At 37.1% G+C, this 26,179-nt stretch overlaps 1 protein-coding gene across 1 annotated transcript in view; it reads right to left on the bottom strand.

Annotated features, from left to right (window-relative positions):
- The window catches only part of NRG3 (neuregulin 3), a 370,457-nt gene that overhangs the window by 209,180 nt on the left and 135,098 nt on the right, over positions 1-26,179 (bottom strand). The window contains exon 5 of the mRNA XM_042033732.1: positions 17,559-17,688. Within this exon, the coding sequence (XP_041889666.1) occupies positions 17,559-17,688 (130 nt within the window). The remainder of the gene's footprint in view (positions 1-17,558; positions 17,689-26,179) is intronic.

The following is a 26,179-nucleotide window of genomic DNA, read 5'->3' as shown; positions in this document are numbered from 1 at the left end:
TGAAATATTGTACCTGCAATGAAAAATCTTACAAAAATACACTTCGATAGCCTGATAATTGACAAGGCTTGATTCTTCTGAGCACGCATTGATTTTGGACTCAAAGGACCAAGATTAAATTATTATTTTTTCAATAGCACAGAGGGTGCTTGCAGGCTTGGACAAAACCACCTAGGAAAATAAAAACATGAGTATAAATAGCAGATGTGGAGTGAGCACACGGAATTGTCTGCAGGGGTTTCACCTAAACTGATCATTTCAAAAGGGGCTACTTTGAGCCCCACGTTTTCAGAAAGCAGCTCTGTGACACATAAATGCACATGCACACAGACATTGCACTTTGCCAGCAATCTTTCACAATATCTGCTTTAGCATTTTTCCTATTGTTAAGAAAAAGTAAAATATTAAAACATTTGCCATATGCAAATGAAAAAATTGAACCACAGGAAAGCCTAATCTCTTTCTTCATGTTAAGACATTCAGTAATTACTGAAATTATGTTGTCACTTCACTATAGCATTTGGAGTCTGAAATTTAGGAATTACTTTTCACACAACGAACTCTGGAGAGAGAAATTGTGATAAAAAAGAATAATTGGATCACTTTTGGATGGCTATAGAACTATTGGATGAAATTTTCTCCAATATATGAGATCTTGCTGCTGTTCCACATATGTAATTCAGAAAAGGGAAATGCTTTTACATGCAATATATTTTAACACATTGTTTTTCATTGGCCATTTATTGGTTATCATTTACTGTTTCTTTATGCTATCTACAGAAACGCTAAACCAGCAAAAACTTATTGCTAGGTATTGCATCCAAGTTCTGCACCTCAAAATATGGCAGCCAGTCACTGAAAGCTTGTAAGTACCATAAAATTTAACACCAGACCAAGAAAAATGCCCTCCTTGATTCTTTCTATTATGTCTTTGTCACAGTTTGTCCATTCCTGGACTTTTAAAAACTTTAACAGGTATCATTTATCCTCTCGGGTCATTAATACTGTGAAGCCCACCCCAGTGAAATTTTTCTGGTGGTTTCAGAAGATCAGGGGACATAATATAGACAAATGTGCTGAATGACTGTTTTGGATCCCCATTCCTGAAGATAAACTTACTTTCCTTATCTGTTTTGAAACCTGAACTGAGGTTATAGGATTGCTGCTCAGGTGGTATTTGCTATTTTAACAGCGGTCATTACTATGTTTATTCGGGAGGGCATATCGGTAAAGAGATGGTATCCCGAGACTTCATTAATGGGAGTCTAAACAGACAAGAGTCCAAAGAATACCCTCAAAATGCACTTTCCACTGGACAGCCCTTTGCAGCTCTCCAGGAGTGTCTGTCCTGGACACAGCAAGTTTCTCTCTAGTCAATGACTGAAAATAAAAATGCCATTTGCTTTTGCATTAACAATTGCTCTTGTTCATGAGGTGGATTTGAGTTTTCCATAAAATATTGTCAGTCAGATGCTCTCTCCATTGACTTCCAAGAAAGCCAATATCATAGTAGAAGATAAGACTAATATATTTAACTATATTTTAAATAATTAATATATTTAATGTGTTTACATAACAGCATGTACAGTTTTTTGTTCTATATATATTCTGCACTTCATGCTTTCAGTCATTGGCTTTAGACAATATTTATGGCTCATAGTTCTAATTGTTACTTTAAATAAATGTTCTATTGCTGAAATAACTTCTAAACTAAAGACTTTGCACACTGATGTGAAATTGTGCAGTTTTCTAAAAATTAAGGGCAGTACTTTGAAATTCCTTTGCAGATACAAATCTAGATTGAAACATAGAATCATAGGCAATATCTTAAATTAAAAAGGGAAGAGAAATAGGTGAGGAGATAAGTTTACTAATTCATCATTATTTATCAAGGGGAATATAAAGAGCCATTATCTTGGTTTAATTACTATAAAATCCAAAAAGCCCATTTGCAAGTAATGAATAGTTGCAATAATAATTAGTACGTGTTGACAGCAGCAGAAAACGAGTATTTCATAAATATTGGTTTGTACTGTTTTATGTACTGTTTTATAATAGGCACCAATGCTCAGTAGTTATTGTTGGAACTGTTCATGGCTGCAGAATTCCACCCTCATTACTGCATCACAATACCATGTGTAAGATAAAATATTCCATGCAGAGAAATTGGGAATGTGGAATCCTGGCACTTGAACTGAAGCAAGTACTCATGCTTCTGGTATAGCAAATCCAAGTGGGACTAAATGGAATATAAATGTGAGGATGTTCTCAGCACTACTGACCCAGGACTAACCAGCACTGGCGTGCAATACATTCGCTGCTCAACGAAACCATTCTAAATGGACTGATCTCATTTGTAACAAAAAAGCCTGACAAAAACCCTCTTGAGCTTAAAAGAGGCCATAAGTAAGCCATTTCCCTGCTTTCATTTGTTTGTTCTTAAGACCAGATCCTGAAACAGACAAGTGCAAAAGCAGAAAATTGTTTTGGTGTTTGTTTATATGCATAAAGGATGCTTTTTTTGCTTGATCATATCTAAGACAACGAAATGGCAATCACAAAGGATTCAGTTCCAGCAGGAGGCAAAAGAAGATAATATCTGTAACAGAAATATCTATAAAATCTAAAGTCAAGAGACAATGCAGTCTCCAGTCATGAAGATTTACATCTGACCTTGCTGGTTTGACATATTGGTTTATAAGACACAGAAAAGGAAACTAACAGATAAACGGGAGCAGGCTACAAGAACAACTCCCAAAATATTAGTGTCTAAGATAAGATTGTAGGCAAAATTGCAGTGAGTGATACATTTACATAGAGAATTTATTCCATTAAAAGCTACTTCTCATTATTTATTTAGCTATTGCTGTAATTAGATAGTATTAAGACACTGATCAGGCTCAGATTAATGTAACATCAGAGGAAGCTGCAATCATTGCAGCAACCTGCAGTGCAGCATGTGCATTCCACCTCGTGCGACAACAGAGACCAGACAGCTCCCCCAGCAGACCTGCTGAGGCCTTGGTCCTTAATAATCAACAGCCAGTTCATCACAAGGCAAAGACCTATCTGATAATGATTTATCAGGTCAAACTACAGATAATTAGCTTGGCTATCAAAAAATATATTGGATGACTCCTCCTAATTTTGTCCATCAGACAAAATTGAAATGCATTTCAATCATCAATTTTCAACACAACAAATTGTGTTGATTAACAAGCCCATTTTACAAACTCACTGGAGATGTGTGTTTGAGAGGTAATAATACAAAATGTTCTATTTCATAAGGAAGGTGTTATAGCATAAAGGTATTCTAAGCACACAGAGAAGTCAAGGATAGGTTGAAGTACATGGAAATCTCTGACTGTGACACTGTTTTCTTGATCTACAAATTCCCTGAGATCAAGATGTCCCCATGGCAAGTGCAAACTTCTACCAGAAGGGGTTCAAAGTCTCAGATTTACTGCAGTCTAAATACCAAGACAGCTAAAAAGGCAAAACAACTGTTCCAAATAAGCTTTTACTCTCTATTCAAAAAGAGGACAGACAAAAAGTATTAATGTCATCTGGTCAATAATCAGTAGAGGTTAAAAGTTGTTGCCTATTTTAGGAGCAGATGACTCTGAAAAATTTAGGATTAAGTCACTGTTAAAAAGAAGGAAGCAAAACAATGAGATTTAATGCATACCACAGGTTCTTCTAACAGATATCCCAGGAATGCTCCTCTGGATTTTGACAGCTCCAGAGTTCTCCAGCACAATTAAACAGAGCCCAATGTCAACCCCAGAATCTCTTTGTAAGAAAATGGATATACTTTCATTTTTACACTTGTACACCTTTAAAACAAGAATAACAATCAAGTACCTAATTATTATAAAGGATAACACAGTTTCTATTATCTACATACAAACTGCCTAATCATTTTAGGATTCATAATTGTAAATTTTTCATATGACTATTAGACCTCCTTGTTATTCCAGCTGAGTATAAATTGAAAGGAGAATAGAACTTGCATCCAGGCTTTTTAGGTTATACTAAAGATATTTATTGACACTATTGTTTAACAGAAACATAATGAAAACTAACATCTATGTTGTAAGGATGATGCTGAAGAAAAATATGTCAATCTCCTTATTCACCACAAAACACTAATAAAGCATTAAAGAGACTTGCAAAAGCTGGCACGTGTCAGTAGTTAATAGGAAAAATACAATGGTAAATTATAAGCTTCTGACTGAGGACTCACTCAAGTCAGGTTTTTAACAGTTCTATAGATTGTAAAATACTTAGTCTATAAAGGCCACATTTTACATTTCATTTACAAAGGGGAAAAAACTTTACATTTGTTTTCCACATATTACTTGCCTGTTATCAGAAATGTCAACAGATTAGGCTAGTGAAAACAACTGATAGGTACTCCATCTTGCTGGTTTTTCCTATAGAGGAATAGCTGAATTTCAAGGCAAGCAGTATTGGAAAAGCTTATCTGGAATTTTGCCCACTTACAGACACTAAGCCTTCTTCCTAGCTACTCTGCAAACATTTTCATGTAGCAAAAAGCTGAGATTGTAGTTTTTCCTTTCTACTACATAATTATGTAACTCTGATCCTTTTGTGAACCATGATTCATTAAGCATGAATCCATGTTTTCTTCCAAATGATGTAAGCTTGTTCTGTCATGTAATGCTGCAGTTCTCTCTACACCGAAAAAATTGTGTCCCAGAATTACCATGATAATTCTTTTCAGGTTACACCACCTAATCCCTAAGCAAAAATAAATTATAGCAGTAACAGGAGAAAATTTAAGAGAAGAACCCTTTATCATCCCCACTTGATCACAGTCAATTTTATCCATTCTTACTTTCCCCTGTAATGCTTTTGAACTATTGGGGCCTTTCAGTAACTACACACAGAGCAACAAATTTGCAATGCATTTGTAATTATAGGAAGGGGTCAAAAAGTGTTTGCAGAAAAAAGCAAACAAAAAAAGATGCTTAGAAAAAAACCCACAAACAATTCCTTTAAAGCCTCCAGAAGAAAATGCTCAGTTGTTGGCTTTGCAATTGTATTTTCAGAGAGCTTAACCATTTTTGATATGCAGGACAAAGATCAGCAGCTAATCTCCACCATAATTTCATAATTATGGTGCTCAGCAAATGATTAAGCACTATAACCCCTACCTAGGAATTTATGTCAGATTGGGATTATTTTTAATGTCAGCTTTCTCATGCTTGGACAGCCTGTTAGCCCAACAGGAATGATCACAGATGACTGGAAGAACACAGCTTTTGTGCCAGTCAGAGCTTCGAGCTCACACAGTAAAAGCCCTTTGTTTGACAGAGGGGCAGGAGTGACAATCTTGATTAATATTCTCTGCTGGAGAAAATACTTTTGCCCAACAAGGACTTCTGCCAAGAGAGGAGCAGAACACTCTTCCCTGCTATGCAGCACGAACTCAGGATGAGAAGTATTTGGGGGTGTAGGTGAAACTACAATGTCTGGGTTACAGTGACCATTTTCCCAATAAGACCCTGGGGACACTACGGCTCTAAGGAGACACTGCCAGGATGTAGTTCAGAAAGGGACTTAACTGAACAAATCATTAAAAGATTAAGAGCAACTCTGTTTATGCTGTGGTGAGCCTCAGATTACTGCTAGACATCTATGACAAAATGCCAGACAAGCAAGCCAAAATGAACATTCAAACTGAATGAATGCACTTGGGACGACCGAGACAGACCTGTGATCTGTGTGGTTTCATCAAATGTGTGGTGCGATTACCGATTATTGAAAATAACTGTGGGAAAACAAAATTCAGAACAGAGAAACTTTGAAAACCATGAAAAAATTACCAGATGCAGCTACAGACACAGTCTTCCTTTTATCTAGCCCAACAAACCCCACCATTTGAGATAATTCTGCAACAATATTAACAAAAAAAAAAAATTGCTTCCAGTTCTGTCAATATGCAGCATCTTGTTTTCTGATTTATGTTTACATCATGAGAAAAATCAAACTGCACAAAGCAAGCAAGTCACTCCGGACAAGAGCACAATCATCTTGATGCCCAAAATTCAGCATATAATAAGATTTACTAGAAATTTCATCCCGGCAAATATTATAGTTATCCATCATGCATAATGAATTAACTTTGTACTTTATTTAAAATTCATACAGTCTATTTTTTGCTAACATGCTGCATATATTGCCACTATCTCATCCATTTTCTTCTATTAGGAAATATTCTACTGTGCACTACTTGCAAAAATGAGGTAGATATAAAAATCTTTATAGTGAGTGCAGTGTACCAAACACTTCCACTGCTGTAAATTATTATTATTCAAACACAGAACGTTCAGGGATTTACATGAGTGAGCATTTTAAAACCACTGCTACGAGAAGTTGATAATTCTTTCCCAAAGAGAGCATCTTTGCTTCTTGCTTTGGGATGTTTTTAGCTGTATATACAAAAAAACCCACACAAAATTCTAGTTGTTGCTGCTGTTTCCTTCCTGAATTTCAGGAAATGAAAGTTTTTTGAAAGAAATTTGTTTTGCTAAGTTAGAGATTCCTGGTTCCAAGACAATTTTAAAATGTACAGAGGTAAACCTTCAGCCCCACTCCTAAAAACAATTAATAAACCCCGTAGTATTTATCTACAGAAACCCACAGACAAACATCTCTTTCCCAAAAGGAATGATCAAAATGGCCAAAGTAACAGAGAAAAGCAAAACTACTACAGTCCTTTTAGTCAACATCTTGTATAACTGGAACCAATACCGCAACATGGAAACAATGCTCTGCTTTTTGAGTCCATTTTGGCAAAGCCTTTCTGTATCACACAAGATCAGTATCTCCCATAGCCACTGCCAGAGCAGCTACAACACCAAGTTCTGCTGCTGCTCCCTAATAGGAACTGATTTAGTGCATAGAGCTGATAGCTTTTGTAACATGCTGAATGCTTTACAAAACAAAAGGACCATTGTTCTAAATAAGACAAAAAAATTATGTAGACCCTGTACAATGCAGCAACATAAAGTCCCAATGTTTTCTGCACTGTTTTTGAGTTAGCAAGTCACATGGACACAGCAGCAATTTAGCATGAAAGTAGCACCACATATTATGAACGTTCCCTTCCATGTAATTTTCCTCAGTCCACTAAGACTATGATGGTGCTTGAATACAAAAACCTTTATATTTAGACAGCTAGTCTTATTTAATTGTTGCTGGTTTATCAATCCATCAAATTATGATTTTATTTTCCCATGTTCTGTCTATACTAACTTAGCAAAGTTCTCATTCTCCATCTTTCCCTCTTCCTCAAAGACCATCAGCACACAGTCATTCTGCTGCCTTAACCATACCCCTCAACCAGCAAACAAAACCCTATACTGGTATGTTACCCACCTTCTCCTTATGAATTTGTCAAGATGATGTTTGAAATAAGCTTTTCCTATTGAAGGGAATGGGTGGTTAAAATCTGTTTCAGGCTTTTGCTAGTATTTCCCTAATAAGGTTAACAAAACCCCTCAATTTTTAGGACTTGGTCATCCTCATAAACTCTACTGAGAGCTCCAGTCACAGTGAGAAATCTAAGCAGCAACTGGAAAACTCCTCCAGAAGGCAGTCCACACTAGGAATGCCCCAGCCAGGACAGCCATCTTACGTGGACTTTACACTGCCCTCCTTCCAACTGCTGATGGGAGTGGATCCTGAAAGTCAGAACCTCACTATCACCTGATCAGCTTTAGAGGGGACCTAAAGACAGAAGAGAAATGAAAAGAAAGGGACACAAAGAGGAAGGGCGGAAGTAAAGGCGAGTCTGACTCAAGTGCAGCACCCATGCAAAGTTCCATTCTGAAACAGCAAGGAGTCTGCCAGAGTGATCCCATCAACTTCAGCCCCCTGTCACTGTAGATATTGTATTTATTATTCTAGTTTCTACTTTTAGAATTAGCAAAACAAAAAAACAAAAAAGGAGGTCAGGGAGAAACAACCCACATATTTCTGTGTGAAATGAGGCCGAAGGAATGTGGCCTGTCTGCGGGGATCTTCCTGAGAACAGCAAGATCAAATTGAGGCTTTATTTCATTCTAAATGTTTTTCCCCCCCTGTCCTCTGTAAACTTTTACTATAAGCTAGCAAACAAAAAAGTATTATTTTCTGGGTTGTTGGTTTTTTTTTTTTTTTGTAAGATGCTTTTAAAAAATAAAATAAAACTGCCTCATGAAGTCAGGATAAGGCCTCATAAGACAGGAAAGGTTCAGAAAAAATGCGTGCTGCAAAGATTATATACATTCACCAAAAGCCCCAGTACTGCTCTTTTCTAAAAAATATGCAGCACCTGACGCAAAATTTATAAACTTATATAGCTTTACAGCAGATGCTTCCCTTACAGAAGCAATTCCAGAGACAACCTCTGGCTTTGCATTCCCCTGTCATATCTCCTTTGAATGTAATTAATTAACAAGATATCATTGGGATATTATAGCTATCTTAAGCTCCTGGAGTTTGACCTCAGACTTGTGTGCTTATCCAAGTAAGAGTGCAGCTATTACTCTAAGCTTCTGACAGTGGCTCTTCAACTGCGTAATTCTTGCGAAAACTGCAGTTTTCTACCTAACAAAGTGGCTGATGAGGCACAAACACAGCCTAAAAGGTGTTTCATTATAAGCTTCTGGCCTTATCTCTGAAAAGACTTTATCTAAACCTGCTTCTTATTATACTGTTGGCAGGTTGCCTGAAGAGTTCACCCCTCTGCAATGGAATAACTTCAAGGAATATGTTTAAAATTCAAACACTCCATTTGCTCCTAAACACTACATTAATGGGTACAGGATAAGAACCAGAATATATATCTATTCAATACAACTCACACAAAACAGTTTATCTGCCTGTCTAATCTCAGATGCCCCAGTTTCCATAACATTACAGGATCCACACATTTTTTCCTCACTTCCCCTCTTCCTATTTGAGATAGCAGGAAGGGCTTTCTTAGCAGTAAAGGATAGAGGAAACAGGTGGTTGGGTTCATTTGTTCTTCTCATTGAGATGAATCTAGAGTGCTGGAGGATTAAAGTTCTGATATTTAGCATTTTGATATAGTCGGCATATATTTCTATTTAAAGGACTCAATTGTCCAGAGCTTATTTCTTCTAGAGAGGTTTTTTTTTCCAGCAGATCTTCTGGGAGAATGTCTGCAGATAGGATTAGATTGGAAATGCTATTGCTTTCAGTGTACTTAAGACACTGGCAGGGATGAGAATTTAAATGAGAGATTTCAGATGTCTGCATTATGCACTTCACAAAGTCTTTCTTGCCTAAGGGAGGTAAGAACAACAACAAACCTAACCCATTTCCAAGTTAATTTAAAAGCAGAGTTTGATGGCAGAATATTTGCATATGTTAGCTTCAAGACAGATGCAATATATGCCATCAGTATTTGCACACATACATTTTAAGGAATGGTTTCTTTTTCTACCAATGCTTTGTGTGTACTAGGAAAGGCATACAAACTTTTTCCCACTGGGGTCTTGGAAAATAAGGGGGGAAAAGAAACCCTAATTCTTATAACTTGACAGAACATTCCTTTGCAGTAAAAGGACTCGATCAATTTGTGTTTTTCCAATTTTCAGGATATACCTCCTCATCTTATATTTAGTTTCAGACACCATGTACTGAGTAACAGCTTTCTGTGTGTCACACAACTTTATTTTCCTTTATACTTAGGAATCAGGAGGCAGTTTAGAGGCAGTTTATTCTATTTACAGATCAACTTTCTTAATAGAAGTTTGTATTTTGTATAGAATGGATTTGACTCATCTCTACAAGCAGCAATGTGCTATAAAACCAGGATGCTTTGCTAAACTATGGTGGCAAGATATGGCTGCAGAAACACGTGTAGGCACAAGAAAAGGTGGTGATAAAACTGAAAAGCTCCACCAGCTTTAAGTATTCCTGATATTGAGACATGGGAATAAATGCTACTGCAGTGCTGCTTCCTAATACCCCACTTAAGCTGCTGAGCTGGCAACTACATTTCTCACTTCTCCCCACTAAATTCAAGGTTATAGCCCAACTCTTGATTTAACCAGCTGAAGGGATCTTGCCAAATCCAAAGGGAGCTGAATTTGGCCTCTTTCTCCTTCAGAACTCCAGAAAGAGATGACAGTTTACTTAAAGCTTCTAGAAATATTTTTGTTTCACTCACATTACTGGTTGTTCTAAAAAAGGATATATATCTCTTACATCTGGGAAGTAACTCTGTACATACATAAATGAAAGAATTAACAATGCTTCATTTGATGCTATTATCTCTGAACTACAGATGTGTGGCTTTAAAAAATAAAAAAACACATTGGCATGAGAATGTGTGAAGCCTGTAACTGTGTTTTCCTATACTTCACCCTAACTGAAAATGAATTTACATTAGTCTTTAGTATTCTGGGAAAGAGAAATTAATTCCATGTTTTTTCAGTACTGCATGTTGACACAGGTTTAAAACACTGTCTTAAGCTTTAACATTAACTTTGGATGCACACCTCCACAATGTCTTCTTTATTTCCTCTTTTTCCTCAAGCTCTTTCAAAAATATCAATTTGAATAAGCTTTCAAACAAGACAAAATGGACTAAGAACTATATTTTGCTTTTATGGGTATTTGCTTAAATTGAATGAATCATAGGCATATTGTCAAATTGGAGTGTAATTTAATTATCTGGGCATGCATTTTATCTGGACAGTATTAGACTTTTACTTTATTGCTCCCACTGGAAAAATGCATCTTCACCATAACCTTAAGCAGGTGTGTAAATTTCATGACTTCAAAAGGCAGAAATGGAGCCAGGAACTCACACTGGTTAGTAATAAATTAATTTTTTGAAAGGAAAAGCATTAGAAAATGTAGCTTAAGGTGCTCGGCAGAAAGCAAACAAAATCTGAAATACTGTGAATACAGGCTATCATTAAATACAAAGCTTTGTTTCATTCTGTATTTTTTTTACTGTTAAATTAATTTACCCTCCCCCAAACAATAAGACTAACACAAAACTGTTTTCAGAAGATGTTTTGGAGGGATAAATGGATAATAGATGTTTTGCCAGTGACCTCTGGTGCTCAGAGCTGCTTGAAGGAATGATACCATGTGAACAGCAACAACCATAACAAACAGGTTTATCACAGTACCCAAAAACTCAAGCATCTGCTGAAGGGTGAACTTCTGTAAACACATCAAGGGAAATACCTGTCATAGCATTTGAAATGCAAATTATTACACTGCTGCATTAAAACACTTAGTTTTGCAGATATTTGAAAGTAACTGGATTTCACAAGACTCTTAAATTGGCATATGCATTCCGCAAGCTGAAAGTATTTTCTACCACAGAAGTTACAGGAAAAGCTGCATGCAATAATCTAGGGGAAAATGTGTAAATAAAAAGCACTGTAAAATGGAGTGTTGATACTGTCAAAATTAATCAATAATTAAAGTACTTTGACAAGAACATTTCTCAAGAGCCTCTATCTTCTGAATGTTAAATTATGAAAGCATGAATCAGATGTTCTTGTGTTTCATGTGAATATCATATAATATGTTCCTGCACTACTGCATCTGGGGAGGATGCTAAAAGACTCAATTTACATTTAAAAAACTGTTTGTTATTTATTGAATTCTTATACCATAATATCAGATTTGAAGAGGCTTAATTTCAGAGGACTGTTAGCAAAAGAATGGGGATAACTGAAAAAGTACTGATTTTATATAGGTGAAATTTGGTATTGGGACCAATTAATTTAGTTTTTATTCTGATCAACTGCATCCAATTAAAAGAACTAAGGGCTTATATGTTGAGTGCAAAAAATTTCAGACCAAATGATAAAAATTATGTAAGATTGGATAATATGAAAAGACTTAGGATACCTAGGTAACACGAATACCAAGGTAACAAGTAAGAGTCTTACAGGTATCTTGGACTTTACAACATTTCACCTTGAGGTTTATAAACCATTTTTCTTCACAGTTGATATCTGAAAAGGTTTAAAACAAGAAACCAGGTATGTGACAGCAAAGCCATCCAACATCTTCCCATTATTTCAAGGGGCAGGAGATGGAAAGAGAATGCACAGAAATGCTTTGGGTTTGGGGACTGTTTTCTGGTTTGGTATTTGTTTGGGGATTTTCTGTTTGTTTGTTTTAGGAAGGAAAAAAATACCTAAAATTATACAAGAAAAGCATGATGGTTTCCAATAAAAAAAGAGAGAAGCAGTCACATTGTAGATTATATTAATATTACTTAAGGCAATAAAGGTTTTAATTTATTGTTTACTAGTGCTACCTTGAGTAAATGAACATGGGCAAGCTGATGCTACCCTGGGGATGTGCACTCCCTGTAATGGACTTCTTGGCCGGAATTCCAGGTTCCTGACTTCTTACAGGTTGAGTTTTGAAAAGGATCATACAGTCACAATACTTGAGGCACACCAGCCATTCCATCTGAGCTACAGAAGCAATCACGGTGCTGAAAGCAACCCCAACCTGTGATAGCAGTGCTGAATACACGGGGGGTGGAGTAAAAATACAATCTATATTAAAGTTACTAAAGAGCTGCTTAACAACAGCTTATAGATACCTAACTTTGTATTTCAACTTCACTCCAGGTTTTCCAAAGTAAACACAAAAGTAAAGGCGGAGGCATTCCAGAAAATGGTGTGTGCAACCATGCAAATGTAATCTAGACATGTGCTACAAGCAATGCTCATAAGACAATAATTTCCACAACAGGAGTTCTGCTGATTGCCCTTGACATGGAAAATATCCTAAATTCCAAGCACAGCCTTCTTTCTCCAAGTTTGTAGCTGTATGTTACATTGTCATCTTAATACAGTGGATTAATTCGATGAAACTACTCTTGGAATATTGTGATGTCAGTGAAATTTTTTTATGTATTCAATGCTATTCAACAGTGAATAACTTCCTGGGCTTGCTTTATTTACATGTTGGAAGTGTTCTGGAAAAGTGTCAGCAAAATACAAGATGGGGGAACGCACAAAATGGAGTAGCTGGTATTTTAAAACACCTGGGTCAGACTGCCAAAGCCTAGAAAACAAGCCATGTAACTAAATCAGGGGAATTATATTCTTAGCTTTTTAGATTTTTAACTTATGGTTAAGTGCACGTATCATATGCCACACTCAGAACTGTTCTAAAGTCCCATCTGTTTGATCCTTTTCTCCTGCTTTTGCTGACAGCAAGGGCTATGCCTGGATTACAGCTACTATTATGCAGAAGACTGACAATAAAACCTGACAGTATATAAACATTTATCCAAACTGGATTTTCATTAAATGGGGATTCAATCCTTCTGGTCTCATGACAGATTTTAAACAAAGCTGAGAAATGCTGGTATAATTTTTTAATCAACTGAATGTAAAAATGGAAAATTTATGCATAAAAATGAGCAAGATCACCAAGCTCAAAATTCACCAGAACAGCATGAATGCATCAAAACCACATTGTCCAATGAAATCTGAAAGCTCTGGGATTGTAACCACAGTAGCACACTTCGGATGCCGACATATAACCTGCTGTAGTTTGGTCAACTGGAAATGATGTTTTGTTTACTGTACATTTGTGAGTCTATTCTTTTGCTCTCCATTGTTAGAAAACTTATTCAGGCTTTCTGTTGCTTGCTTCATGAAGGAGACATGAAGGACAGGAAGACAAGATGAAAGGAATATCTCATCCAACATACTCAAATCTATCAAGAGTACATCCGAGTTCATTGCCCATGCCAACACTTCCTGTGCATACACAATAGCCTTAATGGCTTCTTTCAGAGGAGAAATTTAAAAGCACAATCCTCTTCTCCCCTCAAAAGTTTTAGCCACTTATTCATCCAGTGTTTTCCAGTTTTAAATGGGTTATCTAAAGAAAACACAGGGACTAAAAAGGAAAAAAATATAGCGTAGAATGAGTCACAAAAAAAGCCCAAAAAACCACAACCCCACAAGCCAAACTCTAACAAAAACCAGAATGACTTGAGAGGGGGTCTTTTAAATAAAATTGTACTAAGAAAACCTGAACAGGTCTTTTTAAAGCCTGGGTTACGTAATACCCCGTTAAACGCTGATGTGTCAGTGTTGACTTTGTACTTGATCTGTTTTGTGTAAATTACACATTAAGGCACCCTCGCCGTTCAGCTTAAATTCTCAAGGTGGCAACACTGAAAAAATTTAAGCATATGGAGAAGCTAAATATGAAGTTTCCCTACTGATGACCTACCCACCCTATCCTTAAAACAAGCTCATGTTAAACCATTCACAAAAATAAACACTGAAGTCACAGCTTTAAAATAGCACAAAACATCCAGTGTGTCTTGTGTGTTACCTAACCATGCCGGAGAGCTCTTGCCAGTTTACATCCCAGGCAATTTTTCACCAAGAGACAGTGAGTAAAATGTAGAAGTTTGAATAAAAATTGAATTATAGAATTTGAATTAAATTTAGAAAAAAAAAATTAAATTCTTTTTAAAAAGTTAAAAATCCTGTGACTTCAGGACGCCTCCTCTGTAGTGAACAGGAATGAAAGATGCATGATCAGGGCTCCTTCTGACCTCCTCATTTCCTGCGTTCCCAGTGGTCTCCTGCAATACAGCCTCTCCCTTGCCCTTGGCCAAGGGTGCACCTTAGTCCCACTCTCCACAGTTATGGATTCAAAGAAAACAGGGAAGGAATCCCACAAACCAGGAACGAGTCAGAGCCAGTGCTCTATAACATCCTGGTGCCAATGTCAGCACTGACAGCTGGAGGCAGAAGATGGACATGTGTCAACTTTCCAACAACAGCACGATGGATTTTATTAGCTCAGAAAGGTGCCTGAGCTGCCAGTTAAGCTAGCTGGCATTGCCAGGATGGTCATGAGGATACAGAAGAGGTAAGGGGTGTAACTCAAATATTTATTAATTGCTATCAAATCTCTTTTTTTTTTCCTTTATAACTAGCATATTTATCCTTAGACACGTACACACAACAAGAACAACTGCACAACTCCCTAAGAATGTAATCTGCTAATACCCTTCAAACCTGACCAAGTGGGATAGAAGTTTTTTGCTCCATCAAGGTCCTCTATCTGCAGCTGTTCCACATGGCAAATTCCCATTTCAGTAAATTGGTGCTCTGCTCCCAGAACAGATGCAAAATCACTCTCACAATGAGAATATACAATGCAGCCTGATTCTAAGAACAAAGTACCATTTTAAGTCTTTATAATTCTGTATTCAAATGACTCTTTTTGACCGCAATGGGAATTCCATAACCCCAGTAAAAAATTACTTTTTTGCTAGTTAGAGGACAAGTAAGGTACATCAATATTGTATTTTTCTGTATGTGTACGTTCTGGCTGTTATTCCTGAGCACTGTTATAGGCTACAGACAGAAAAACACCTGCATCCCACTCATTACAGCACTGACCCTGACGAAGACACATTCAGTCTGTTACCAAGGTAGAGATACAGCATTTAAGGGTCAACTTTAAAGGTTTCTCTCCATTATTGACAAACATACCAGTATAGAAGTGATTCTGCACTGGTTGCTGCTTTCAATGTCGAAGGTCCTTACAAAACTAAACAAAGTGTTACAACTAATCACACGTTTAATTTTAAAATGTGTCCTGTTTTGCTATATGAACATTGTTGCCAGGTCTTTTGATGTTGCACCATTCAAATACCCACCATAAAACAGATGTTTAATTCCCAGAGAACGTGCCAGAGCCCAGGACTTGTACAAGTAACAAAAAGCCTCATACACACCGGAGCTAACAGCCTCACAGAGATACGGGTGCTTCCCTATGGAATGGTAATTACAAGGAAGGTGATGAAAGAATTCCACTCTGCTGGAAAGAATGCACAGTCAACATTCTGTTGAATTAACAGGGAAAAGCTTGGATGGAAAAGCTTCTAACTATTAGTCAGACTGCACTATCGGAATCACAGGAAATAAATGAGAATTTGGCAAAGGCAGACAATAGGAAGGATCCCAAAAGTCAAACAAACAAAAAGAATACAGCTCTTATGAGATATCTCCTGCAAATTTTTTAAAATGTAATCCATAGTTTACAAAACCAATCTGTTCAAAGAAATTAGCCACTATATTTACCAGCCAAATTAAAAATTCTCATATATATCCATTTTTCTCTGCTATTTCGAATAATTTTTGTTCAGTTTGAATATTCTGACACACAGAACACACTTAGATATTTGAGTGATATAACTCCCTTAACAGCTCATGACATTTCTAAGAAAGACTGAAAACCTCATCTTCTTTGAGAAAAAAAAATACTTGTGAAGTATAATGATGGAAGTAGAAAAAGACATCAATTTTCCACAATAAATGACTCATAATATTTAATTTAAGCATGCCATACAAAAACATAAAATAAAGAAGGGAAATGAATGATCACTGAACCATACACAACTGAATGGGAAAAATCACCAGTATTGTATAAAACAGTGAAAATCTTGGAAACATTCTTCTGATGATAAGCAGAATTTCATCAATCTTTAATAAATTTCCATTTTCAAGCCAGGCACATGTGATTTTGTGACTTTTTTTTTTTCTACTTTTAGTGGGATTTAGCAGCTCAAGTCCCAAATCCTTCAGGAAATCTTCTGTCCTCGACACTTTTTATTATTTATGTTAGAGTTATCCATACATTTAGATGTTCAGATTAAAACTTAGACATATGAGTGTCTTAGATACACCTTCTGTAGTCCATATACAGTATCTTAGGAGAAAATTAGATCACAAGTAGTCCAAAATGAAAACCTGTACTGCTGTTTAAAAGATTGCTTAAATAATTGGGAGTCTGGTGGGTGTGTTAAAATTCTCATCTTTAGGAAGATATTGCAGTATTCCTTCTGCATATTGCTCATTTTTACTACCACTAAAGCTTAATAATAATAATAAAGTAGTAATAATAGTAATAATGAGTAATCTGGTTTTCTTTTCTGGTATTCTTTTCAATACATTCCAGATGGCCTCGCATAATAGCAGAAGTTCAGGAGTATAAAAAGGTACAACAGCTATATAACAGGTTCAGATGGGTATTACAGTCCATTTTATGTTTCAGTAATTAAACTTAAACCTAAACCAACTAGCCCTTCCTATCTCAATTAACAGTACATACAACTATTGTCAAATACTCTGCTTGGAGTACCCAAAATAAAGGAATGCTTCTGGTGTGTAGGGGAATATAGGACTCTTACATGTAAAAAACCCAACAAAATGAAACATTAATCCTCACATGTTTGTATAATCAGAAAATAGAATATTGAAGATTTTTCTTACCTATGAAAAGATCAAAATGTTGCTTCTCGTATTTTCATCTTTCTATCTGTTATTATTACAGACTAGTAAGAAACCCACCAGCTGTGAGGGATGCAGTCGGATTGGAGAAGAAATTCCATTGCTTTCCAACATTCTACTCCTGAATGTTTATTTTTTCTTCCCTAATGCTTCCTCCCTCAGACAGAGGACTTTTTTGGAATTTCTTGGCAAATGACTTACCGGCAGTGTTTGTGGGATCCCGTTAAGGTTTCTATCACAAAGCATTCCCCTTCATTGAGACAATATGCAAGGTCCTTGTCTTTGCATGGCTTAAAGTGCTCAGATCGCTCCGTGGAATACGTCGTGGTGTCTGTGGAGGAAACAAGGAAAGGGAAGAAATGCTGTAAGGATAAATATTGGATATTCTTACAGTACATGTTAAATAAACATGATCATACTGGTCTCAGTAACATCAAACACAGACTGAAAGAAATGGAAAGCACAGGGCATGCAAACCTCTGTGCGACCACAGTATTATTTGCAATCAGGTTTCTTAAAAGGCTTGCAAAAAATACCTGCAGAAAAACGAACTAGCCTGCAGCAAAGTTGTGGTATAATCTCAACTACTTCCAATTTCCAAAATTTCCCTTCTAAAATGAAAAGAAACCTACTTTGTATCCTGTAACAAGAACAATATTCTCATATCAACACTCCAAAACATGGTTTGAAATAAGACAGGAAATTTTTCCATTAAAAAAACAAGCAAAAGTAGATAATATAGTATCAACCCAAAAAACCCAAATAAAGCCTGCTACGATAAGAGGAAAAAAAAGCCAAATAGCCAATATCAATACTAATTTGATTCACCAGTCACAAAAACCAGCCTAAAACTTAAACACAAGCAATGTACCAGAGAGTGTGTCATTTCACATATATCATCTGTAGGTGTCTATAGGTCCCCCAAAACACAGTTAAAGGCTTGGTTACAGGAAGAACTGTTGGCTGCACCTTTGGAATATTTAGTTAGATAATTAGATTTGGAATAGGCTGACAGTATGTCAGGGTGAGCTATCATTCCTGTCTTCTAATAAATCTCTTTAACCTTTCCAATCCAGTTGGATTAATCAACAATAAAGTGAAATTTTCAGAGGAAGATGCCTGACTGACACATATTTTAATTTTCTTCACTAAGACAAGGTTTTTGTCTAATGAAGTGTGATTTTCAAAGTAGATTATGATTTCCACAGAGCCATGGTTCAGTCTTCATATTCAATCTTAATTCAAAAGGTTTAAATTCCTAACCACTTTGCAGGATCTGATATATATTGAAATAGTAAGAGAACATTTCATTGTATACCATACAGCCTGTCACAAAATGTTAAGCTGCCTGCTGTCAAAGGAAGGAAGCAGTGTTCAATAGACATAGAACCTTGCAAACTCAAAGTTATACAAACACTTTAACTTGCTTTTTGCTCATAACAAGGTAAATATCCACCAATTTTCAGCACCAGAGTTGAAAACCAAAACACTGAACTGCAAGACACCCATAACTACAGTTCTGCAAGAAAATTCAGATAATTCCAAAAATCTTTCAAAGTAACTTTTTTTTGTTCTCAGTATATTTTTAATAAAACACCACAAGTTTTCCTTATATGAAGACTAAATGACAAAAGATTAATAAAATAGATTTGAAAATAATAAGAAAATCCATGCCCTATTCTTTGTATGCAACACTTTTTTGTTTTTCCTCTCCAGAGAGAAAATATTGTAGTTCAGTGTTTTTAGCAGAGACAAAAAAAATCCTGGGAATAAACTCTTAACAGTCTTTCCTCAAATGTTTTCACAGATTCAGAACAAAAGGCCGTGCCATTGTCCCCCATAGCAGCACTTACAAAAAATTTTCAGGCTAGAAACTATGTTTTTAATGATTGCAAGCAAACCTTGAACTGAAGTCTATCAAGCTGAATTTTGGAGACAATACAAGATGTTTATAGATGCAAACAGTAACTAGCAGCTCACTGTTGACATTTCAAGAATGATCAGCTTTTATGTAAAAAAAATATCCTCACATAGAAAAAAAGGTAGCTCAGTTACTTTTTAAGGTCAGTTTTACCCAGTAGAACTTAAGTGACCATTTAAAAATTGATTAGGCAAAAAATAAATATATACCTGAGTAATCAGTTATATTGCTACCTCTTGGGGGTTTAGGATCTCTCCTGGTTTTTTTTTTTTTTTTTTCTGTTAAAGGAATTTTCCCGTACTTGTTGCTAGGAGGACAAATGGCTAGGTACTTAAGAAAAACAAAAGAGCTGGCAACGGGGTGGGACACATCTGGCTATTCTTTTGTTTCACCTGGTGTGGGCAGTCAGTCTCCAGCATTTGGACAGAGAGGGAGGCTGCTTTTCTTCAGCTGCTTTTTTTTCCCTTCTGCTGGAAGGGCCCCGGGATCCCAAGCCCGTCTTCCCTGCCCCGCTGGGAGCCGGGCTGTGGCCGCCCTGCCCCGCTGCTTCGAGCCTTCGCTGCGTTGTAGCCCTGCTCGCCCTGCCTGCCCAGACCTCCGGGGGGTTCCCTGTTTGGATGCATCACGTCTGCCACCCGGGGTTTGTGCTCATCCCTGCCGATCCAGCCTGCCATTCCAGCCTGCCATTCCAGCCTGCTGTTCCCGAGGGTCCGGCCGGACACCGGGATCGGCTGCCCAGGGCTTTGTGAAGCCTTTGTCCCATCCCTTCCCGGGATCCCAGGGCACCGGTGCTGCGTGCTCCCCGAGCTCGCTCCGGAGCGCCCCCTGCAGCCGCGGGGGAACCATCGCACCTGGCCTGCTCACCGGGAGCCGCCAGCGCCCCTGCCGGCTGCGAGCGGAACTGCACCCGAGGGGAAAGGGCCCGACAGCCGAGAAGGCTGGCACTGGGTTTGTGATTGTTTGCTGTTACTGCCAGAGTTACTGTTGTTTGTCTGACTGGTTATAGACATACAGATATATAATAGTAAAGAATTGTTATTCCTATTTCCCACATCTTTGCCTAAAAGCCCCTTGATTTCAAAATTATAATAACTTGGAGGGAAGGGGGGGTCCCATCTGCCATTCCAAGGGGGGCTCCTGCCTTCCTTAGCAGACACCTGTCTTTCAAACCAAGACACTACCCCTTTAAAATAAGGAAAACTGAAGGTAACATTATTTGAAAGCACTTGTGATAATTACAAAAGGTAAGTAAAACTGTTTGATGAGCAGAAACGCAGCTTGATCCAGCTTTAGAGAACAGAACATTTGCATTTGTCAGCCTGCTCTGAAGAAACAATATGTGCAAATACCCTTATGAAGGCAGCTGCAACACACACCAAAGGAATCTGAGGTGTTCCCAAAGGACGAGAGCAAACCGAGGGAGATCGGCACCATCACAAAGCGTGGCTGAGGCATTGAAGCAATGAATTCTCAGAGCACAGCTTTTGAAGTGCAGGATACTCCTCTTCTACCATAATTAAATCAAGAATACCTTGTCAAGGTCAGCGTTTTAAAGTTTTAGTTTAAATATATCCTTTAGAAGTTTTGTTCTGCTTTATTTTAATTATTTCTCTGTTTAATATTAATCAACCCTTGTGTTTAATTTAAAAATCAGAGTAAGTTGCAATAGTTCATTTTTTCCACTTGGACACCATCTCAAGCTTTTTTTTTGTGTTTTGGGTCCTGTCCCTCTCCTTTCAAATTAAGTACGACAGTTGTAGGTAACAATGATGCTGGCAGCTCCTTATGGCAGCCTTGGACTGCACTCCTAATGTTGAAAAGTACTCAAGAATTGTTTTGTTTTTTTTTTTTTAATACATAGTATCATTAAAAGTCACTTTTCAATTAGAGCCTTTTCTGGTTTTGAAATATTTGTGCCAGTCTAAGCAGGCTGATGCATATGGACACTGTGTACAGCTAACCTGTGCACAGATCTCTGGGCTGCAGAAGTCAGGTATCTGAGCTCAAAAGGTCATTCAGCAACATCCTGAAGCTGTGTCACTAACTGATATACCAGAGATCCCTAGAGCTGCTGGGTACTTTCTCCTGGAGATAACTCACATATCCTGTATGTGAGTTTCATAAAAGTTAAAATCCCACTGTTATTTTATGTTGCATTCATGATAGAACAAGCTCTGCTACGGCATCATTAAATATTGATAAAAACAAAACCTAAAAACTTGTTCTAAACATAACTACAGAAAGTACAAAACAACAGAAAACACTGTAGAGACTATAGAGTTTTCCGGATTCTTTTTCTAATAAATAATAAATCCTATTGTCTCTTGTTTTATTTTACGCCTAACCAAATACTGAATTGACTTTTCCATGGTGGAATTGTCCTTCATATCTTCAGAAGCCTGGTAAATAAACACCATTGTATTGTGATGTTTGACTTTTTTTATGATTTTTAAAATAATTAATAAAACCTAGGCACTCAAAAAAAAAATTAATAGTACCGCTCCTTAATTTATTTTTAGTCTTTGAATGTGGTAACAGTCCCAAATGTTTACAGGTAACAAAAGGGAATTTCTATTAAGCATTCAGATGCCTCTAAATTCAATGTGTATTCCTTAAGGTATTTTTTTAATTGCCATGTGTTCGGGTGTTTCATGAAAAAGGAGCAGGGGATATTGATTTCTGCTGGAATCTTTCCATCTAAGTTGGAATCCAGGCACTCTTGTTATTATTTTTCTTGCCTTACTATGTCAGCAAAGGTTTATGCATGATCCCCATACTTCAGAAATGGATCTCTCATTGCCAATCCTCAGTTACCATTTAATCAAATGAATCAGAATTCCATTCACATTTCAAAGGAAGGCTTCAAGACCTTTTATTTATGAGCATAGAGTTGGTTTTTAAAAAAATGTAGCCTTTGGGACTGTTGAAAAAATCAGTAGGAAGTTTGCAGATATTATTTTATTTTGTTTAGGTCTAAAACAGTCAAAAAAAGTGTTAGTGAATTTGCATTCTTGTCTCATTAATAAAATTCATCGTATTTATGCCAGTACAGGATGGCTCTTGATAGCTAATTTTTGAGTGATCTTCAAGGCATGATGTGGTTACTAGAAATACTATTTGCTCCTTCAAGGCTACCACTCTCAGTGTTTCCAATACTATGCCCTGATAAACCTGTAACTGCCAAAGGAAAATGCAGGAAAAGAAAGAAAGCAAGATTTAAAATATCCTGGGAAACAGCAGCATTCATGGCAGCTGCTTCTGCACAGATTGCAGCAGCAGCCATTCCCATCTATCACATCTGTCCTGCAGCATTCCAGCTTCAGAAGCAGATTTTACTGGTTACATCTCAAACAAATCAAGTTTCATGTGTTAGCTTTAAATGATACCCACACTGCACGGCCTTCACTGTAAACATTTTTTCCAGGCAGACAACATTATCTGCTGTAGGGAGAAAAATGACTCAGGAGAACAAGAGATGGGGAAAGGCCTTGTATAACTTTTGTGACCTCACTAGCAGACAGGCACCCAAACTCTGCAGCTACAGTCATTGACACAGGTACGGCAAAAGCTTGGTGCATCACCACCAAGAATATTAGGACAGTTCATTTTAACACCAGAGCTTGCACAATGAAAGGCTTTTTAAAAATGCAGCATATTTTGACTACCACTGGGCATCAGCAGCTTTACAGATTCAGTATCAACATGCAAACTGGCTTTTCCTTTACCTTTTTATCCATGAACAACTGATCATTTCCCAGAGAACCATTACTTACTGGGGCACCAAAAAAGCAAGATGCTTATTTTAAATCCCTGATCCCATTTCTACATGCACTGCAAAAAATAAGCCAGATACAAGCAACTGAATTTCCTCTGCCAATACAACTCCAGTTATCAAAAAAAAAAAAAACCTTCTCAAAAAAAAACCCCAACATTTTTTACAATATATTCTTGTATCATTACTTCATTCTGTGAAAAAGGCAACATAAAAGGTCAGTTAATAGGGGTAGCACATAGGGAGTTAAATTTTGTGTTCAGTGAAGTCAATGGCAAAATATTTACAATGGTTCAGTATAACCAGGGTTCCCTGAAGTTCCTATAGTGTCATCTAGTGCTTCTCTCTTGGTATCTCAGAATTATGTGTCGTAGCCCTAACTAGAAAGAACCTTGCCCAGAAATCGAAACTTGCACACAGAACAGTTTATATGTGATATTGTTTATTCACTTACTGAACCTTAAAAAACATAGAATCTAAAGTTTTTATTCCTGTTTTTAGAAGTGTCATGGTTTAAGAATGGCATTCCCCATTAGTTTATTGCTTCCCTATTCCCTCTCCAGTTCGAAACACAAAAGGCAAGGATCACAGCTCCAGATAAGAACAATTCACTGGAAACAGCAATGAGAAAAGAAAGGGAACAGTAGCAACAACAATCCTGATAACAAAAGCATACAAAGAGAGGGCGATTTACGTGTGAAATGTTCGCCAAGCCCAGGACAAGGAAAAACAAGGAGGTGACACCCTCTACCCACCAGGATTGCCCCTGACTGGAAACACACACCTTCATTCTCAGAAGTGAGACAGTCCCTCCCTTTCCCGGCCCCTGGCAAACAAGAGGTGGGCAGGGGAAGAAGATACCAAGTCTTAGCAAGATACTCATTAAGGGAGAAGGAAAGGGAAACACAAATATTTAGTGTTTGCTATGATTTAGCCTTAGCTGATGGTAACTCTTTCTTAAGTTGTTGATATTTGCAAAGAAAATATTCCAGACGTAGCCATTTTTAATGCAAAGCAGAGATCTTGCTTTGTCAGTGCTACCTGAACAATAGCTGGCATTAGCCACGGGCCTGCTGGAAAAATTAAATTTTAAAATTCTAGTAATAAATGACTAAAAAAAAAAACTTCATATTTTTTATAATAATAACAGGCTTCTTGTTCTGAACTTACTTGAACTCTTTTGCATATATTTATATATTATTAAAACCAAAAGCTTAATTATAAATAGGAAAAGTATTTTTTTGCATTTAGAGAGGCAGTTTTGTATAAACAAGCAATGGAGTTCTGGATGCTGATTATTCAAAGAGCTACCCCTTAGCCATTTTTGTGCCAGAGAAAATTTTATTTAATCTAATAACACTTTAGAAGCTTTGCTGGCATCATGATATAAAACAAAGTTGTGCTGCAGATATGGGACCCGTTGGAGCTTTTCTATCACCCTTCAGGTTCAAATGAACAAATCGGTTTAATTTAGCAACAAATTGACAACACAGCCAACACATCAAAACAATGTCATTTACACCAGTTGGCTTCCCAGTCAGACTGAGGGGGAGCTGGAATTGTTACCAGAGACAGCCCCAATGTCTTTGCATTTCATTCTGAGGATTACATAAGCTCATGTGATGTTACCTTAACCAGCACATTCCTGTGAAACACTTCTCTGCCGGTACAAACCACCACATCCTCAAACAGACTGCTTTTCTCCCATCTCATCAGAGCACAGTAGCACATGCACAACTGTAGAGAAAACACAGCTCAAGCTCCAGAAGAAGAAATTACAGTCATCTCTCCAAAAATCACACATGTTCCCTTGTCAGCAACTCCTAAATTAATTCTTTAAGTGTGACCTTGTTGTTCATATTTTCTAAATGTTTCAGCAGTTTGAAATCACAATACACAAGTATAAATACGTATCTTGAAAAACATATGGAATGATTTTCAAGTTTTGAGTGCATTATTAGCAAATATCATGGGTTATTTACTTGATGCAAAAAACTCTGAAATATAAAATTATCCCTTTACTTTCATGATTTCAGAAACAAAAAAAATCAAACTAACCAAGCATTACTTCTAAAAAGAATTACAAAAATATACCCACCTAATGCTTTCTCACAACAAACTCAAAAACGGGAAACGAAATAATGCCAGTATCACTTTGAAATGTAATATCTGATCACATCTGTCAGAACTTAAATACTGAACCCTAAACACCACTGAAATTCATCTCTGTATGGGCAATTTGCACATCAGAGGCTGCATTCTCCTGTGCTGCTGGAACTGAAACCAGTGAAAGCTGAACAAATGGGAAATGACTCAGGAGAGAGCCCTGTGAGACACAAAAGGCCAGAGTCTTTCAGAAGTTCGGTGTCTAAGAGCCAAAGAAACAGGAGTGACTAAGACTCTAAAAGGTTTTAGCATTCAAAGTGAAGAATTACTCTGAAATTGAGGTATGACAGTTCTGATGGCCTCTCTGGGTGCAGAGTGCTTTTGTCAATCAGACATGTATTCAGTTATCCTTCAGTAGGACTTACTAATTGATCTAAAAGAAACTAATAGAGGAAATCCGTGAAAAAGCAGCATACTAGAGATTGTGCTAGAAGTGGCTCCATTGGAGTTTCTCTGTTCTTTGACCCCTGCAGTCCCTCCCATCCCAGCAAACTGACATCTCTGGAGACACCAAAAGCCCTTGAGACTGGGTGGCACCACTGCACCAAAAAGGGACACTCTTTTGGGGATGTGAAAATAGCTCTGGTAAATAATCTCCAATAGATGGAGAAACTGAAATACTGTTAAATTAAGTGACTTTGCAGCATAAAAGCAAAGTAGTCAATAATTTAAAAAATAGTAAAAAAATATAGACTTCAAGAGGTGAAAGCAAAACTTGGAGGGGGGGACACCCCAAAACAGAACAATTCTGTGTAGGTTAAAGGATGCTAGAAGAAAGCAAATGTAGCGCACATCTGTGATGTCTGCAATCACCAGCACTCTGAAATTAAAAAAATCCACCTCACATGAAATCTAGTGAATCAAATCAAGAAGAAGAAAATACAAAAAATTAAACGACCTAAATAATTCAGTATTGCTACAACGTGAGTTTAAAAGTGGTGTTACAATTATTGTAACATGTAG

This window comes from Corvus kubaryi, unplaced genomic scaffold (genome assembly GCF_017639235.1).
Source record: "Corvus kubaryi isolate FWS band 111438036 unplaced genomic scaffold, C.kubaryi_AGA036_p1.0 37357, whole genome shotgun sequence".
Classification (NCBI taxonomy): domain Eukaryota; kingdom Metazoa; phylum Chordata; class Aves; order Passeriformes; family Corvidae; genus Corvus; species Corvus kubaryi.
Note: the sequence above shows the minus strand (reverse complement) of the source record. Positions and strands in the feature narration are given on the sequence as shown.